The sequence below is a fragment of the Pan troglodytes genome, chromosome 4, assembly GCF_028858775.2.
Source record: "Pan troglodytes isolate AG18354 chromosome 4, NHGRI_mPanTro3-v2.0_pri, whole genome shotgun sequence".
Classification (NCBI taxonomy): Eukaryota; Metazoa; Chordata; class Mammalia; order Primates; family Hominidae; genus Pan; species Pan troglodytes.
Window position 1 is genome coordinate 28,763,927 of NC_072402.2, and position 18,915 is coordinate 28,782,841.

Sequence of the window (18,915 nt, forward strand, 5' to 3'; positions counted from 1 at the left end):
CTGAATACATTAAGACAGAACATGGACACCTCAATCTCCAATCCTAGCACTCCCTAATGCCATGCCTTACACCTGGCTCTATTCACATGTACATGCACCTTCCTGGTTTCTCTATATATGAACTGAATTACTAATAAGTTTAGTTTAAAACTGACTCAGTACCTGAAAATCTGTTCAATCATGAAAATTTAACTTGATTAAGAAAGGCAGGGTCCTAGAAATTATAAAATACCCTCATTCATAATTTTGTAATCACAATTTATTTTATTAACAAGGCCCAAATGAGGCACAGATATTCACACTGAATGAAGTGTAACACCGAATCCACGTCTTTTATTCCTAGAAAAGAAGACTTTTCAGTCTATTTACTTATTTAACCTGGTCAGAACTGTGTCATCGTCTTGCTTCAAGCCCCACATAGTAGCAGCAAAGTAAAAAAGCTAAGGAGGCAACAGAATGTCATGGCAGTCAGATGTGATAGCTTTAAAAGGATATGAAAAGCAAGACAGACCCTAAAAAATGATGGAAGTAGTCTAAAAGCCACAATAATGTATGCTTTGGTGTAAACTACTTAGTGTAAGAATAAATGGTTTTCATTACAAACAAAAATACTGTTTTTTGTTTAGGAAGGCAGACAAAAATTTGCAGGCTTTTTGTCTTTTTAGTTTTGGATAGAAAATCTTTCTAAAGATTGCTGCTTAAATGGGTTAACTCAGCTATATCAACTATAAGTCTTAAAAAAAGTACCTGGAAACTATATACATACCCCAAGTTCATCTAAAAACATGATCATACGATGTTTGTTGCTTTTGATGAATGGATTGACACCTTCCATGTAGGGCTCCTGAAAAATAAAATGCTTCTATTATATGCACCAGAAACAAACCACTGTTTGACCTATTAGGTTGGTGCAAAAGTAATTACAGTTAACAGCAAAAACTGCAATTACTATTGCACCAAATTAATATAGCAAAACCCATACATGTAGCAATACTTCTTATAAATTAGGTGTAGCAGCAGCAACACATTCACAAGAATTAATTAAATCATATGACAGTATTTTCCTTCTAGTATATAAGCAAATGGCTATACTGAGGAGTATGGGTATTTTTAATGAAAGAAAATTCTGGACCCAAGCACAAATCGTAACACATAGCCTGGCAGACACAAATTGTTTATATATAAATTCACTCAAACATGGCCCCAAATCATAGGTTTGAATCCAGCAGAGATTACAGGGAATTAAAATACAATATAATAAAGACTGCAATAGGAAAATATCTTATTTGTAACCTGCCTCAAAGATTCAGATGAATTCAAAACCTAGGCCATACACGTAGTTAACTGCTCATCGTACTAAAATCCTGACTACTTAAAACCATGCTATAAATAGGGAAAATGTTAAGATTAACACACTCTTTTAAAATCAGTAAGAAACTCAATGAGATAAGGACCTCAATAGCCAATTCCAAAGATAAAAAACATGAAAGTCTCTCTAACAGTAATAAAATAATGAAACACAAAATATTATGCCTATCCAATTGGCAAAAAAGAAAAAAGTATAGTACCCAATGAGTTTTGGCAAGGCTGTGAGGAGCAATAAAAGTATCTTAAATTGCTGACAGGAAATCTTGTAACACATAGCAAAAGCCTAAAACGTATTTACTTAGTGATTTTACTCCAAAGTTCAGCTAATAATTGAGTAAGTATGAAAGGAAATGTATGCAAGGATATATGTTACAACAATAACAGGGACAAATGGAAGCCATCTAAATATCCATTATTAAGAATAGTGAAAGTTATCTATTTCCACATATGGCAAGAAGTCTGTCACGTATTAGGTGACAAAAGCAAGGAGGCATGATATGATCCCAACTGAATATCAGTCATTATCCTTAGATAGTACAATTAAGTGTAGGTGTTTAAAAAAATAAAATAAAATCTTGAGTTTTAACATTTACAGTGAATGTTTGTGAAATACATTTCTTTTTCTTTTCTTTTTTTTTTCAAGCTTTTTTTTTTTTTGAGACGGAGTCTCGCTCTGTTGCCCAGGCTGGAGTGCAGTGGCGCGATCTCGGCTCACTGCAAGCTCCGCCTCCCGGGTTCACGCCATTCTCCTGCCTCAGCCTCCCGAGTAGCTGGGACTACAGGCGCCCGCTACCACGCCCGGCTAATTTTTTGTATTTTTAGTAGAGACGGGGTTTCACCGTGTTAGCCAGGATGGTCTCGATCTCCTGACCTCGTGATCCGCCCGCCTCGGCCTCCCAAAGTGCTGGGATTACAGGCGTGAGTCACCGCGCCCGGCCTGTGTGAAATACATTTTTAAATGACTTTTTGTATTAAAATGTACTCATTGATTATGTTTAAAAGTGGGAGAATTTGAGTACACTGGACCTTGAAAAATTCGTTTTCTATAATGGCTAAAGTTGTGTTTTTTAAAGTTCCACTATTAAAATGTAAAATTTAAACAAGCTACTTTAAAAACAAACATACCAACAAAAATAATCTTTCATTGCTAAAAATTTCACTGCTAAAAATTTACTTAAGCCACAATTTATGGTTTTATCATGTCAAACTTGCATTCATAAATTACATTTTAAAGTATCAAAATGTTTTTACCTTAGCTCCAAATTCCACAAGATTTGCCAAGTTCTGCACAGATTTAGCCACTAATATCAGTGTTCTTGCAGCAATAGGAGATGGAGAATCTGTAACAGAATTGGGCACAGCTAATGACACCAAGTCCAACAGCACTTCCAGCTAAACCATTATAAATTTAGCACTTTAATATTTCTTTACTGTTAAACTACTACCCATTCTTCCATTTGGAACTCAGAATGTTTTTTGAAAAATGTTTTTTGAAAAATTTATGATCCATAAAATTCAAAAGAACTTGAGTTAAAAGAGAAAAAGTGAATATGCTTATCAGTGCTTCTAGGCTTGCGAAAAGGGTACTACAAAACTCAGCCGTTTCCAATGGTTGATACTATTTCAAAGGACCTCAAAGCTTTACCTTTATCACTAAAAAAGATTGTCACTCCTCACATCTTTTGTGACAGTTCACAAAGCTAATTTCAACCTACTCAGGTTAGCAATCTGAGCAATTCCCTGCTCCCAACATTATTTGCAGTCCAAATAATTTGCTTAAAGCTCAAGAAGCCAGATAAAGTCTAGGACCTCTGCTTTATTTTGAGGAGAAAAACATGAAATTTAATAAACTTTTAAAATATTTTAAAGGTAAGTCAGGAAGCACTTCCCTGTGGAACACAGATAGTAGGATGTAAATGAAAAGTATTGGTGTCTATTAAATATAAGCTCTGGAACTTAATTATTTAACAGTAAAATCCCATAGATAATCTACCTGACTGCCTAGTTTTAGATGGTGTTGTCTGAGGCGAACATCCAGATAAATCTCTCCAAAAGAATTTCAAACCCTTAATATTAATAATTTATAGATTTAACCACTTTAGTAGCAATAAAAGATAATTACAGAGATGTGATGGCTATATAGAAGTAAAAATTAAGACATTCCAAAACATTTTTAGTACAATTTTGAGCTTCAGATTATTAAGGTAAAAATGGTTCCAGTTCCTACTGTTTATAATGGTTCATTATTACATTCAAAGTCACAAATATCCCTGTTATCCTTTCTTTGAAAGAAGCTTTTAACACCTGAAAGTCATCTCAAAATGGATATATGGGTAATAAAACTGGATCAGGTTTACTGAAGTTTAAAATGGCCAATTTACACTATATAACTGGTGACTTTAAAAATCTCTAACGGGAGGAACCAGGACTGCTTTCTTCATAAGTACTCACAGAATACTATTCCAACTGTACATATCATTTAATTTGATCTTGAAGATCTAGCTGGCAGCAGTCTAGCAATGGGCTAAGCAAAGCTCTTCCCAACTTGAAAAAGCCAAGCTGCAGACTACAAGAAGTCACTTATTATAAAGGTTTGAGACACAAATAGGGGTAGAAAAAAGGTGGAATGTGTGTAATCATGCCATCTCAAACCAGATATGAGATGGAAGAAAAGAAACAAAAAGAAAAAAGCCCAAGAAGCACAAGCACAAGCACAAGGAAGGAAGGGTGCTTTGGAATACTTCATATATGCCATGACTAGAATTGGATAACCAAAAAAAAAAAAAAAAAAAGATTTAAGAGTATTCTTAAATAGTATGAAACTGTTAATTCTAATATTTTGAATTTCAAAATGTATCAAAAGCTGATTACCTGAGATGATATTGAACATCCGTGGATTCAGGATGGCAGGACAGATGAGTCGAAGAAAAACAAAACCACTGAATGGGAGGGAAATTTTTTTTTTTTTTTTTTTTTAGAAAACACCTATATAATGTGTTACATTAAAACAATATATATAAACAGAATTTTTAGTACTCATAGAACCCATAAAATTCACTCTAAACCAATAAAAGAAAGCCCAGACACAGAAAGCTTTAAGAAAACAGTAAGCCAAAGCATCGTATTTTAAGAATATATATATCTGCTTCTTGAATGTATTACTCACTTTTCCCAATTTAGAATTTGGATTAACTTTGGGAAAATGTTGTTTATCTGTAGCATTTACTGTCTTGCTTACTATTTATTATTCCAGGCTAGTGGTCATTTGATACTTAGAGAAAGTAGTATCCTCAGGAATCTTAAGAATTTCTGAAATACCACAGGAGTAGAAATAAACTTTTTATATAAGCATAGTTCTGTACAATTTTATAACTTCACACACCCTCATTTCTTAATTTATTTAAACAGAACAGCCCAAGTTGGTTGCATTGATTTTGTTGATGATTCACATAAAAATAAGAATCCATTGCACTAGAGAAAAAGTGACTTATTGATCAATGAAAATGTCTATAATAGAACACTGGAAAGGTTTTCTTTTTTCCTTTTTTCTTTGTTTTCTTTGAGATAGGGTTTTGTTCTGTCACCCAGGCTGGAGTGCAGTGGCCCACAATCACAGCTCACTGCAACCTTGAACCCCTGGGATCAAACAATTCTCTTGCCTCAGGCTTAGAGTAGTTAGGACTACAGGTGCACATCACCATACCTGGCAATTTTTTTTTTTTTAATTATTTTTGTAGAAAGCAGAGTCTCGCCACGGTGCCCAGGACAATTTCAAATTCCTGGCCTCAAGCAATCCTCCTGTCTTGGTCTAAACATGTTGAGATTACAGGCTTGAGCCACCATGCCCAGGCTGAAAAACTTTTAAGACAAGACATTAGGAATTCTAAAGTTTTAAAAAGTTGTCAAATTATAAAACAATAGCAAAAGCAAAAATTATACGAACAGCTGTCATATATGATTTTATCTGCTAATTTTACTTTGGGACAATGTCAGTGTTAAAAGCTTGCATAGATACTCCTATTCTGCCTCCTTTAGTCACTGGTAGGGAGGATATGTTGTCATGTGGATAATTTCTCTCTAATTTCCTTTTAAGAAGAATCCACACTAATAATTAACCTCTTACTTGTCCCATGTAAAGACAAGCATTATTCCTAAAATAATGAATTCTGCAATTCCTTCTACAGATTGATAGACATAATCCATGTAAAGACAAGCATTATTCCCAAAATAATGAGTTATGCAATTCCTTCTATAGATTAATAGACACAATCTCTGTTCTCTGTTAGAGTGGATTACCCAATTTCTTAGCATTTACCTTTGAACATGTACCTGTTTGCTAATTTTTGGACTCTTAGAAAGTAAAGATGTTACTTCTCAAACAGCATTTATAGAAATTCTAATATATTGGCTGGGCATGGTGGCTCATGCCTGTAATCCACTTTGGGAGGCCGAGGTGGGTGTACCACCTGAGGCCAGGAGTTCAAGACCAGCCTGGCCAACATGGTCTAACTCCATCTCTACTAAAAATACAAAAATAGCCAGGTATGGTGGTGCATGCCTGTAATCCCAGCTACTTGGGTGGCTAAAGCACGAGAATCTCACTTGAACCTGGGAGGTGAGGGTTGCAGTAAGCCGAAATCACACCACTGCACTCCAGCGTGGGCAACAGAGCAAGACCCTGTCTCAAAAAAATAACAATTAAGTCTTTAATTTTGGACTTCCCAAATTTAAAGAATCTTGTAAACTTTACTTGAAAATATTGTGATAATTATACATAGTAGGTCTATGAGCCTGAAACCTAACCTTGGCAAAAATGCCCTAAAACACCCTCTTGCATGAAACAGTGTACAATTTCCTGCTGTGTTTGCTTAACAGTTATACTTGTTTGAAACTTACAAATTTATAGAACAGTTTTAATTTACATCTCACACATAACTGTGCTGGAATATTATGCTTGTAATTCTTTTCTATTCCTCCCAATCACCACTAATGCCAAGAAAAACAGAATCTGTAGTTCTTAAATATTATGTCATATCATAACCAAGAGAAATATTACCTGCCCCCCCAAAAAAGAAATAGAAGCCCCTTGACAAAATTTAGGTTGGAGGCAGGATTAACACATTTTCAAAACAAACTGTGTAATAATGGTGTTAATGGTTGCCTAATTATTTTACATATAGCATGACATGACAGTGTATATTCTAAATAACAAATTATATTATTAGAAAACTGCTGTATTCCACGACGCTTTTGCATTAAACTTCCATTTGCCTGGAATTAGTTGGGGTATTGGTTGGAGTATGCTTAACAAAAGCAAAAGCCTACAATAAGACTCAAGGATATTAGATTGGGTCTTAGAAAGTTACCTTTAGTTCTGCCTTAGCCACCAGCTTTCTATAAAACCTTAGTTCAACTTAACCTCTCCAGACAGATCTGCTTCTTCATTGGAAAAATAAGTTAGAATAATGATAATGAAGTAACCTTACATAAGCTCCCAAATTCCATGATTTGCCAAAGCAGTTCTTCCTATAGAATAATGATAATGAAGTCCCTTTATATAAGCTCCCAAATTCCATGATTTGCCAAAGCAGTTCTTCCTAATTATGGTACAATGAGCAGACTGAAACACAGCTTCAGAACTACATGTTCTGGTTACAGATTAGCTCAGAGTCACAGATTGTAACAAACCAATTAATATCTAAATCGGTCAATTACTGCCCTTCTCTCTCACTGCCAATCAATGTGTGTGTATGTATGAAGAATACTATATGAAGTTAGCTACAGATTTTGTTATATAACTTTTAGCCTCATCTTGTAAGGGTTTAAAAATCCCCAATACTTGACTATAAATGAATGTTCATGTTTTTAGAAAATGCAAACGGCAGCTAAATCTCACAGTAACTTTCAGTTTAGGAGCCATCTGGACTTAGAAAATATGCAACAGGGCTTTGACATAAAAGCCAAAGAAAAAAGCATTGAATTGTATATTGTTATTCCTCAATTTTTCACAATTATCCACCTATTAGTATGTGATTTAACAAATCAATTGATGAGCCTTACCTAACAACTCTTGTTCTCATGGTGGTATTTGTAGGCCACTTATGCTGAACAGATTTCTGTAAACACCCATAAATATATCTCAATGTCCTGCCAAAATAACACAATCATCTCAACACAGAAAGCAAGTGAAAACACTGATCTCCTAGCAGCCAAAAGCTTAATTTACCCAAATATACCACAGTTCAATAAAACTGGCCTTTTCCCCCAAAAAAGTATTTTGCCACAGGTAATGAGACATTTAGCAAGGGGTAAGGAAAACTTTATCCACTAAGTTTATCATCATCAATTTATTCAGTCAACTTCCTGATATTTACTTTCAGATATAGAGAACTAACCAGCTGCAAATTCTGGGGGGAAAGATTTAGACTTAAGTTAACTTCTACCTGAACAAGTGAGTTCACTAATACTGGAGGCCTACAAGCATATTAACAGAGTGATTAGTCTATCAAGTATAGACTAAATGGATAGACAAGATATCTTTTACAATCTCAAATCTGAAACTATAAACCTCTATTCACTCCCCAAGCTACTATAGTACAAACCAGACATACTGGCTTGTACAAAAATAATGGGTGGTTTTATTAAGACAGCTATTTTCTTTAAATACAATTCATCTTATAAAGATTAACCATGACTTTTTCAGAGTATAATAATATTAGGACAACAGAAAAGCTTTCACGTTTTAGAAATAGAAATTTCTGAAGACACAGATACACAATTTCTTGTCAAATGAAAATTTCACCACTTACGGTGGAAGTATTTCTGAAGCCATGAATATTTTCTCCACAAGCTCTGAAAGTATGTTCAATAGGTGTGTTAAATTAGTGTTCACATCTTCATTTTTTTCTAACTTTGATGGACTTAACTAAAAGAAGGAATAAATCAATATAAATGCATGTTGGCAATGACAAATGCAAATGAATAGTGGAAAACAAGTAGTTGTAGTTTTCGAGGTTGTCTATTTTTCGGTATCTGTGTGTATTGATCTTTTTTCTTTGTATAATGGGAGTTTTTAAGTAGTTTTCTCTATGGAACTCCTCCTGGTAGGTTTGTTACCATTTACTCCCAATTAGCCAACTGAAAAGCAAACAGTGCTTAGTCAATTCTATTTATTTGAGGGGAAAAAAAGCTGATTAAAAGCTTTTCTGAATGAGGCTTATTTAATGGCTAATAAAAATATCAAATGCCTTAGGCAGAATCACAAACCTTTCTCAGAACTTTTCCTGTAACCCTTCTGATCTAGTGTCAGCAGAGTACATTTATCTATGGAAGTCGGAATTCCGTAGCCTATCTCTAAAGTCCAGAGACTCCCTACCTACCTGCTGCACTTCTGTGTCATCCTTATGGTTAGGCCAACTATGGCATTACCCCACATTTCCAACATTAAATCACTAATTTCTTCCCTTCAAGTTATTAGTATGAATCGACACCTTCGTGCAGGATTAACATTTGCTAGGTCCCAGTGTCCATTGTCAAAAACAATTCCTTAAACTGATTTTTGTATCAGATCTAATATATATTATTTCTTTGTAGCTGCTTTACCATTAAAATGAGAGAATATGTGTGTGAGATTCCACTTACTGTCTTAATAGTTTATTATGAATTTATACTGAAACTTTAATAATCCTAAAAAGATTTTTTTGTTTTAGTTGAGGTTATCTCATAATTCTCCCCTCGCAAAAAAACCTTCAAGGACAAACCAAGATGTAATGAAGTGCTACATAGGTTATATAATGAGTCACTAACAAAACCTTCAATTTATCTTATGCACGCTTTCTGTAAGTAGTATATAGATTATTAGTATAGTAGAGGAAATGACAAAGTATTTTCATGAATTTCTGGTGCAACTTGATGGTTTTTAATCCCAAAATAAAGTACATCTTTTTTAAGAAGTCCATTTTGCAGAACATTTTTATAAATGTATTACAGACAGGTGTAACTGCTATGAGGAATAATTTTAGAAATTTAATATATTTTCCTTAAAATGTAATTGGCTACAAATTATTACCTATTAAAATATGTTCTTTGCAAAAATACTTATTAAAACATTAAATTCTTACCTCACAAGACTGCTTGCTTTCCATTATCTTTAAAATAGAGTCTTTCAAAGCATGATGAACAAACTGTGTAGCAGTGGCTTTCATATACTGCTCCATCAAGGTGCTTGCAAGTGTTGTGGCTCGAAATAGGGTAGTGGCTTCATCTACACAAATATTTACATTAGAAGATTATTTGTAAAGGACTGACCTAATGTGACCAAATTGGAAATTAAGTGAATTCATTTTACCTCAACAGGAATAGCCACTTAAATGTACTTCTTGCGTGCAGCGTTGAAAGTACTAATTACAATGACATCCTATACTTCTACAGACTTAACTCTGTAAGACTTTCATATGTATTACCTCATTAGATCATAAACAGAAGGGATTAACACTGCCATGTTCATATGGAAAAATGAAGACTCAGAATTGTTATATGACTTAAGATCAATTAGACAGCTAATGACAAAATTAGGACCATAAATCAGCTTTGCTGCCCATTGACCCCATGCTTTGAAATTTTAGGGTTTATTTACAATTAAGGATATAACACAAAATCCCAGTATAGATTAATTTATTAGCTTAAAACGTGTCTACTGAGTTTCAGTAAAATTTTAATGAAATACAAATGCTGTCAGAAAAGATAAACTCAAGTGTAAAATAAGGACCACCATTTTATCTATTCCTTGACAAATCTATATTTTGTGATGAGGAGGAAAATAGTTCTAAACTTTACTATTTATTTGAGGAACCTAGAAGCAAGAACTGTTAATGAATCAAAGTGCTTGGTGGTGTGTGTGGGCCGGGGGGAGGGTGGATTATTTTGTAAGCCATTAAAAGCACTGTGTCCAGCAGCTTGGGAACTACCTATCTATAAAAGTTAGAAATAAAATGCAGCTGACACCCAGCTTCTGTGTAATGAAGAAGTAAAAATTAAACAAGACCTGTAACCCCGGCACTTTGGGAGGCTTGAGGCAGGCGGATCACCTGAAGTCAGGAGTTCAAGACCAGCCTGGCCAACATGGTGAAAACCCGTCTCTACTAAAAAAATAAAATAAAAAATTAGCTGGATGTGGTGGCATATGCCTGTAGTCCCAGCTACTTAGGAGGGTGAGGCAGGAGAATCGCTTGAACCTGAGAGGTAGAGGTTGCAGTGAGCCGAGACTGCGCCACTGCACTGCAGCCTGGGCGACTGAGACGCCATCTCAAAAAAAAATAAAAAACAGTCAAGCCATTGATGTAGACACAGATACCACTTTCTTGTGGCTTCTAGTACTTATCTGCCAAAACCTATATTAGAAATATCAGCTTCCCATAGTAACCAACATAATTAGAACTGACATCCAACTGCAATTTTTAAGGAGGGAAAACAATAACTTATTTTGCAATATAATTTAACAATTTAGTATATTCAGGGATAGAGTCCATATATCCTTGATATAAAATCTAAACCCAGTTTCTTGTATCACACTAACATAGCCATACCATACCTTCCATGCTTATTTCTCTGTCATTTAGTGTGCATAACAACAACGATTCAAGCTTTTCGTGAAGAAAAATCCTCAGTAGGATGCTGGCCAGTAGTGTTCGGTCTTGTCCACATACATGTGATAAAGCATAGACTACATGAAGTTCCTTTTGCAGTATAAGCTAAAATGACATTTTAAAAGATTGTTTAAAGTACATAGCATTATAAGCATGCTCCATGAGACTAACAAGAAATATGTTATTTCACAAGTTCTTATATTTAAAATGATGTCCCATTGAATAAATTTATTTAAAATAGAATGAATTCGTAGTCTACCTATTTCTACCAAAATTACAGTATAAAACAAGGTTTTAAATCTTTGGCATCAGTGTGCTACTAAGCTATGAATTACTATGTTTACCTTAATGGATCTTTTATTAAATGTTAAATGTTTCTGTTAATTCCAACAAAAACAAGACTGATAAACAATTTAATACCTCTTTAAATTCACTGTACTCTTCTTCTGGCATGATTTTTTCCATAGAGTATCGTGCTCGAACACGCAGGGACCCTGGTTCAATACCTTTTAATGGTATATGGGAGCTGAGCAGAAACCATTCATCTGTGGCATGCCCTTTCTGTAATCGGCTCAACTGGCAGCGCATAAATACTTGGGAAGAAAAACAAGCAATTATTGTTTAAAAAGATAACATGATAATTAGTCATGCAAGTAAATTTTCCTGGTGTTCAGTCTTCCCTATGGTGTTAAATGCTTTTCATTAAAGGAGTTTTCAGTAACATCACAAATTCAATATTTAGTTGTTTGATTCATTTACTGAGTGTCTATGGTGCACTAAACTCTGATAGGTAGAGAGTACAGAGATGATTGAGATGTGGTCTTTGAGTTGCACAGAGGTCAGTTTAGTCAAGAAGGCAAGAAATCAATTATGTTTCAGCACTGATAAGTGCTGTTAACAGTGGTGAATGCTATTCGAGTACAGAGAAATAATATCTAATTCAGCCTGTGGAGGTGAAAACTCCACTTTAAACAGGTAACCCTTGAGCGGATGAGATCTAGAGGTGTAGCTAAGAAGAAAAGTAGTGAAAAAAGAAAAAAGAGCACTTCAAATATAAGGTATGGCCTTCATTCTGTGTCATTACTATGGGGTTTGGATTTTATCGTAAAAGTAATGGAAAACTAAAATTACTACAAAAAAATTACAGAATAAACATTTTATAGAGAAATATTCAGGCTTTGATCTGTTAATACATATCACTTCCTTCCCTAAGCCTGAGTTTTAAGAAGGTATTAACCTAATTCACCCTGATGTGAACTGGTAAATCCCACTGTCAACTGTTTTAGCAGCAGGATGGAAGGAGCTGTGCTGCTGAGGACAGGAACTGGGAGCCTTTGACCACCAGAAGTGAATAAGTGACATATTCAAGTTTAAGGGAAATTTTAAAATAGAATAAATGACATATTCAAGTTTAAGGGAAATTTTTAAATAGAATACTTTTTTACTTATATGGTAATGTAATCCCAGCACTTTGGGAGGCCGAGGCCGGCAGATCACCTGAGGTCAGGAGTTCGAGACCAGCCTGGCCAACATGCTGAAACCCCGTCTCTACTAAAAATACAAAACTTAGCCAGGCATGGTGGCGGGCGCCTGTAGTCCCAGATACTCAGGAGGCTGAGGCAGGAGAATTGCTTGAACCTGGGAGGCGGAGGTTGCAGTGAGCCGAGATCACACCACTGCACTGCAGCCTGAGCAACAAGAGCAAGACTCCATCTCAAAAGAAAAAAAGAAAAAAAAAAGCAGGAAAAACCGAAAAAGTAGAAAGAAGGGATGAGGGCAAGCCCTACAAAAAGACCACTGTAATCATTTCCTTATTCTTCCTATTCATTGGAGAAAGGAGGGTGGCTAGATATTTTAATCTTAATTGCTTAACAGTGTGTACCGTTAAGTTGAACCGTATTGGTCTTTTTCTATCTTAGGTATATTCTTTCTTGATAATCAATACTTTAAGAAGTACAGAAAGAAACTATCTCAAATTATACTACTTGCATTTCTGTTTTTTTAATTTCTATTTTAAGACTTTCATTGTGAATTTTAAAAGTATATAAAACATGCTTTTTCTATTTTAGAAAGTTTCTGTATCAACTTACAGATATCAGGATCTTTGCTTTTCTTTGTTTTATTACTAAGAGTTATTTCAAATCTATTGATGTCAGGAGGAAGATCACTAAAGGAGCAAGGAGAAAAAGAATTAACAAAATGTTTTGGCATCAAACTACCTTATTTCTTTAGTTCTAGTATCAAATAAACCCCCTATTTCTGCTTTAAAAAAAAAAAAAACAGTGAGTGTGCTAGACCCAAAACCAGATTCACAACATATTTTATTATTTGGTATACAGAAGACACGCAAATTACACACTTTTCCTACCATCTTTAACCTCCTAAACTAATAATTCATTCAAATAAGTACTGGAAACCCTAGTAAATGTTTTGTATTTGTGGGTTAGTAAATGTTTTTTGACTTGCTAATTCATGTTAATAACTAAGTGGAAAAACCAAGGGCATAGCACTTCACAAATAAAAGTGAACAAACAACAGAAAAAAAATATATAGATATATATATATATATGCTATTAGAACACCTGGATATGGTACCTTGTTCTGATGGTTTAGATACAGAGACCAAAAAAACAGAAAGAAATGCAATATGGTAAAAGAAAATGATTAATGTAATGATAAAATAAGACTTACTCAAAGACAAACTCTTCTGACCATACTGGGTTTTGCCCTTCCCTTGCATGAGTTTTTGCTACTTGGACACTATTCAGGTAGATGTTACAATATGGATTAGTAAAATGTTTTACTGGGAGTTTATGGGCTTCTTCAATATGTAAAACAAGGCTGCTGACCTAAAAAAAAAAAAATATATATATATATATATATTACCCCAAATTTCTAGAATTGCACTACATTTCAAAAGCAATTACTCTAAGATACAAAGCCAAAAATAATGATTTTCCCCTTTTTTTGCAAAAAATGTGAGCTTTGGTTATATATTTGTATATGACATACTTAAACATTCAGACATTTAAAATTATTCTTCCCACCTAAAAGATAAAAACAATGCAATTTTATTTTACAAGTTATTTCTCCCAGTATATTCCTGGAGAAATAATGAAATACACCTTTTCTACCATAAAACAATGATAAAGAGAAAATGAAGTTAAGAAGAAAATTCTTTATTAATATAAGTAAACAACTGTCACTACTCAAATTAAAATCCCGTATGTTATATAATACTTATCTGGAAGATTCTATTTCTATAAAAGAGTTCCACAGCTAAAAATTTTTAAAACACTGACTTTACCTTCTTATTTTACAGGAAAGGATACAAACCTAAAGAAACTAAGTTATTTGTTAGTTTGGATGCCAAAACTTAGACCATCCACCTTCTAGTATCAGGTCCTCTTTCTCTCTTGCCATATACTACTTGTGTGGCCTTGCACAAATCCGTCCCTCTAAGCCTCATCTTTCTAATATGTAAGTATAAAGTCTACACTACAGGTTGTAATAAGTATTACAAACTAGTTATCCCTCAGTATCTGTGGGGGACTGATTCCAAGACCCTCCACCTCTCTGTCCTGGCAGCTAACGAAGCCCAAGATGCTCAAGTCCCGTATAGAAAATGACACAGTATCTGCATAAAATCTATGCATGCCCCCCTGTATGCCGTAAATCATCTCTAGATTACTTGTAATAACTAATACAATGTGAATGCTATGTACATAGTTGTTATACTGTATCTTTTTATTGTATTTTTTCTGAATATTTTTGACCCATGGTTGGTAGAGTCCACTGATGCAGAACCCATGAATAGAAAGGGCCGACAGTATATGTAAATCACTAAATCGCACTGCCCACTGATACATAAAAAGTGCTTGAGAGATGTTAGCTATGATTATAGTAAACCTGCAAATGTCATTTTAATGGCTCAAGTTTCATACAAAATACAACTTGCTCTTATTAGCAAAAATCCAATCTGATTTTTGATAGCTTACAAAATGTTACAATGTTATGAAGACATGGCGATTGTGTGTATACTTAAATTTCCCTGGGGAAGAGCCAGACTTTGGGTTACAGGGACTATTTAGTCACCTAAATATCAACCATTATCCACTCCCAGTAGAACAGTATGTTAATCACTCAGCTTATCAGATATTCACACAAAGAGAACAGGAGACACTTTGGTTAGTAAATAAATATTGTACTAAACTTTCTTTAAACCTTGAGAATGTCAAAATTGGCCTAACTTCTTCCAATTATACAGGGATTACTAAAAAGAAAAAAGCCAAGAAATGGAAGTTATAAAGTTACCCTTGTAAAGGCAAAAAAAAGAGAAAGCCTAAGCTTAACTCTCCACAAATCTCAAAGTATAGGGCATGTTACAGTTTCAAATAAGATTAAATATTTCCTAAGAGTTAAGCAGTAGGTTTTAAAAGCTGTTCTTCAAAATGAAAATCCCAAAAAAGTTTATTGGGATTAGTGCTATAAATCTGATGATCTTTTCAATGTTCTACTTTTTTGAAAGAGGCCAAAATAATTTTTTGAAGGAAAATTAAGTGCCCAACAGAACAGTTTCTGCTGTGTTGGTTTAGTGTTGTTATTTAAAGTGGAAAAATAATCTTTCTTATGTTTTTAACAGTTGGCATGGACTAAGAAAGAACATTCTCTTTCATAAAGAAGTAACGTTTTCCTGCTACTGAAGCAAGTGGCAGCATGGCTTAACCCCATATGATGTCCAAAACAGTTCAGATAAAAATAAAATAAAAAGAGCAAAGTGTTAGAGCAAAATGTGACAATTAAAAATCCAAGAAAATTAAGCTTCACCTGACGAAGGCGTTTATTGGATGTCCCTGGACTACTTTTCCGTAAATTGCAAAATGCCTGCAGACCTTTCATCCAATCCTGCAAAGAAAAACAGCACTTCAAAGAAATATACACTAGTTTATTTGGTTTCCAAATCATCAGTTAGGTTTTTTTTTTTAAAGAAATATACACTAGTTTATTTGGTTTCCAAATCATCAGTTAGGTTTTTTTTTTTAAAGAAATATACACTAGTTTATTTGGTTTCCAAATCATCAGTTAGGTTTTTTTTTTTAAAGAAATATACACTAGTTTATTTGGTTTCCAAATCATCAGTTAGGTTTTTTTTTTTCAAATTCAACAATTTTTTCCTTCTCTAGACTGCCATTTCTATTCTCAGACTATACTGTACTTCATAACAATAACCAATAATAAAATAACAAAAATAACAATAACATAACAATAACAATAATAAAACAACCAAAACAATTGTAATTCTGTATAAATCTTTGTTTGAATTTATATATGAAACACATTGAGTGGCCATTAATTAGCCAAAAAATCAAATTTACATTAAAGAAACTATTTCTCCCCAACAGATACTACCTTGGGGAAATTAACTGTCAATGTGTAATTAAGCTGTTATACTTGAGGCAAGCTTAGGTGGAATTTAACTTGATACACTTTGTGAGAGGGGGAGAGTGCTGATTGTAAAACCAACTGATAATGTGATGACTGATCCCATGACAAGCATATTAATCTATACTTTAGACCATGATACAGGTAGAAATGTATAAGGGGGTTATTTTTAAGCTTCTCAAATATAACATTAGATTTTAAAAATCATTTTAGCCTAATATTCAAATCAAATTGCAGCCATATTTTTAAAATGTTTATCTAGTGCTTTGGGGAAAAGGAGAGAACTAAGGTTTATTAAAAACAAATCTAAATATTCACTTTGGTTTTTACATGTTTCTGGAAAGCTGTGTACTATTGCTTTATTCAATTATGTCTTTAGTTTGTTGGCTATTTCAATGAAGCTGAACTTTATTAATATCTAGAGACTGTCTTTATATTACAGCAAATTAAAACCAAATCAGTTACCATAGCTTTTTGAAATAGAAGAGAATAACCAGAGACCCCCACAGCCCAACAAATCAACAAAAACTGGAAATACCATTTATGGAAATACAGAAATATTATGTATAAATACATTAAAAAATGTTCTATGTCAGGCTTGCAAAACATGCTGAAATGTCATTATGGTATGTGACATTTTATTCAGAAAGAGGGACCATGGTAAAATACTTAGAAAATAGGATACTGAAGTTTAAATTTCTAACTCAATTTCTAACATTTAAAAAAATCATGTAAGTTACCAAAATGTTTTGAGCACTACCTTTCTCATCTAAAAATTAGGGATACATAGCCGTAAAATTTTATGTGCATTACATGTGAAATGAGCATTTAAATGAGATATTTTATAAAGATGTGAAATATGACGTTCAGTTGTAAGCTCATTCAGGTTTATTCTGTGAGTCTCACGCTAGGATCTAGTTTTAAGAGCATCTTCCTCATATCTAGGGTTGGCAAATTATATTTCCAACAAAGTCACTTTCACTTCTTAACCACCTTTAAGTTCCTTCGTTAGAATATAAGCAGAAATTTAGCTGTATTTGTATAAAATACAAACATATACTCCAGAAATATTAGGGTTCAAAGAAAGCAAAAAAATTTTTTAAGAGACAGTGTCTCAGTTTGTTGCCTAGGCTGGCTTACAGTGTCTCGATCTTACTCACTATAACTCAAACTCCTGTGCTAATGCAATCTTCCTGCCTCATTCTACCCAGTGGCTGGGACTACAGGCATAAGCCAGAACACCTAGCTAATTTTTTACTTTTGTCATAGAGGTGGGGTCTCCCTTTGTTGCAAAATATTTTTTAAAGAGTGTTTTTTTAAAAATATTATGTCTTCACACAATTACTTAATAGACGCTATAAGAAGGACACTGCACATGGATTAATAGCTAATCTAAAGTAGACATTATATCTCGACTTGGCTTAGTGAATAGATTCCTAAAATATCTTTCCTTGTGTTGACTGACTTTTATTTTCAGACATGGAGTTCAACCAGTGAAGAATAATGCTTGTTAGCAAAACTAACTGGTTAACTGGCTTACCTTTGGATTATACTGAGATGACCTATAACCTTTATGCAGAGAGGATTTTAAATGAGCATTCTCAGTTGGCCTCAACATCATAGAGTATTTAAGGTCAATTTAAAATGGAGTTTTCATTCCTAATAACCCTTCACTGTGTTTGTTTTTGCATTTCTTTCAGAAAACTTTTTACATATGAAATCTCATTCCTTAAAATAAGAGATGATTAGATTTCAAGCGTTCTGTCACTTTATCTTGAATGCGATCACTTTCTATTCTAGTTAATAAGAAAACATGGGCTAACATAAAAGTATACTGTAGTTTGAGAAACAGTAATCTTACCTCTGCTTGTTCTGGAGTTTCTCCTGCAAAGTAAAAGATGTAATGTTCTTCACTAAAGTGCTGAACTACTATCTGAAAACAGTTTGGCCTTTAAAATAAAAACAAAAATTATTAGGAAGCGTAATAAAAAGTAGCAAAATATTTATACCAGCTTCCAAAACACTCACAATAAATAATTAACATAAAATTATAATTCTTAAAGAAATAATACTCCATTGTACCAGATCATTACTTAAAAAAAGGTCAGCTATATATATTTTAGAAAACTTTATGTCAGCACTATTAAAATGTTATCAGTATTTCAAAGTGTAAACTAAAGAAATTTCAATTAATTGTAAAAGACATTAGAAATAAAGTTACAAACAGATTGAAGCTGAACTGCTAGAACTGCACACAGCTAATCTGAAAAGCTTTATATGCACTGGAAAAAGACTAGAAATGTTCTTAGACCAAAAATGTTCTAAGTAATTATCTCTAAGGAGATTGTAGGTGATTCTGTATTTTCAAATTTTTCTAAACTGATCATTTTTCTTCACCTGTTAAAATGGAAACATCATCTCCTCATACATATGCTTGTTCTAGAGTTTGAGTGAACAGTTG

General features: G+C 33.7%; 1 protein-coding gene across 8 annotated transcripts in view; it reads right to left on the bottom strand.

The window, feature by feature from the left end:
• RASA1 (RAS p21 protein activator 1) overlaps positions 1-18,915 on the bottom strand; it is a 124,763-nt gene that overhangs the window by 4,261 nt on the left and 101,587 nt on the right. For 4 of the 8 annotated variants that reach the window (XM_063811111.1, XM_063811114.1, XM_517663.8 and 1 more), the window contains exons 12-23: positions 18,316-18,403; positions 15,840-15,917; positions 13,704-13,861; positions 13,103-13,179; positions 11,433-11,605; positions 10,958-11,117; positions 9,489-9,631; positions 8,178-8,293; positions 7,429-7,515; positions 4,240-4,307; positions 2,620-2,708; positions 767-844 (exon numbers count right to left, since the gene is read on the bottom strand). In XM_063811111.1, coding sequence (XP_063667181.1) covers positions 767-844; positions 2,620-2,708; positions 4,240-4,307; positions 7,429-7,515; positions 8,178-8,293; positions 9,489-9,631; positions 10,958-11,117; positions 11,433-11,605; positions 13,103-13,179; positions 13,704-13,861; positions 15,840-15,917; positions 18,316-18,403 — 1,315 coding nt within the window. The remainder of the gene's footprint in view (positions 1-766; positions 845-2,619; positions 2,709-4,239; positions 4,308-7,428; positions 7,516-8,177; positions 8,294-9,488; positions 9,632-10,957; positions 11,118-11,432; positions 11,606-13,102; positions 13,180-13,703; positions 13,862-15,839; positions 15,918-18,315; positions 18,404-18,915) is intronic. The other 4 variants (XR_010157180.1, XR_010157179.1, XM_063811113.1 and 1 more) reach the window with 2 other exon arrangements.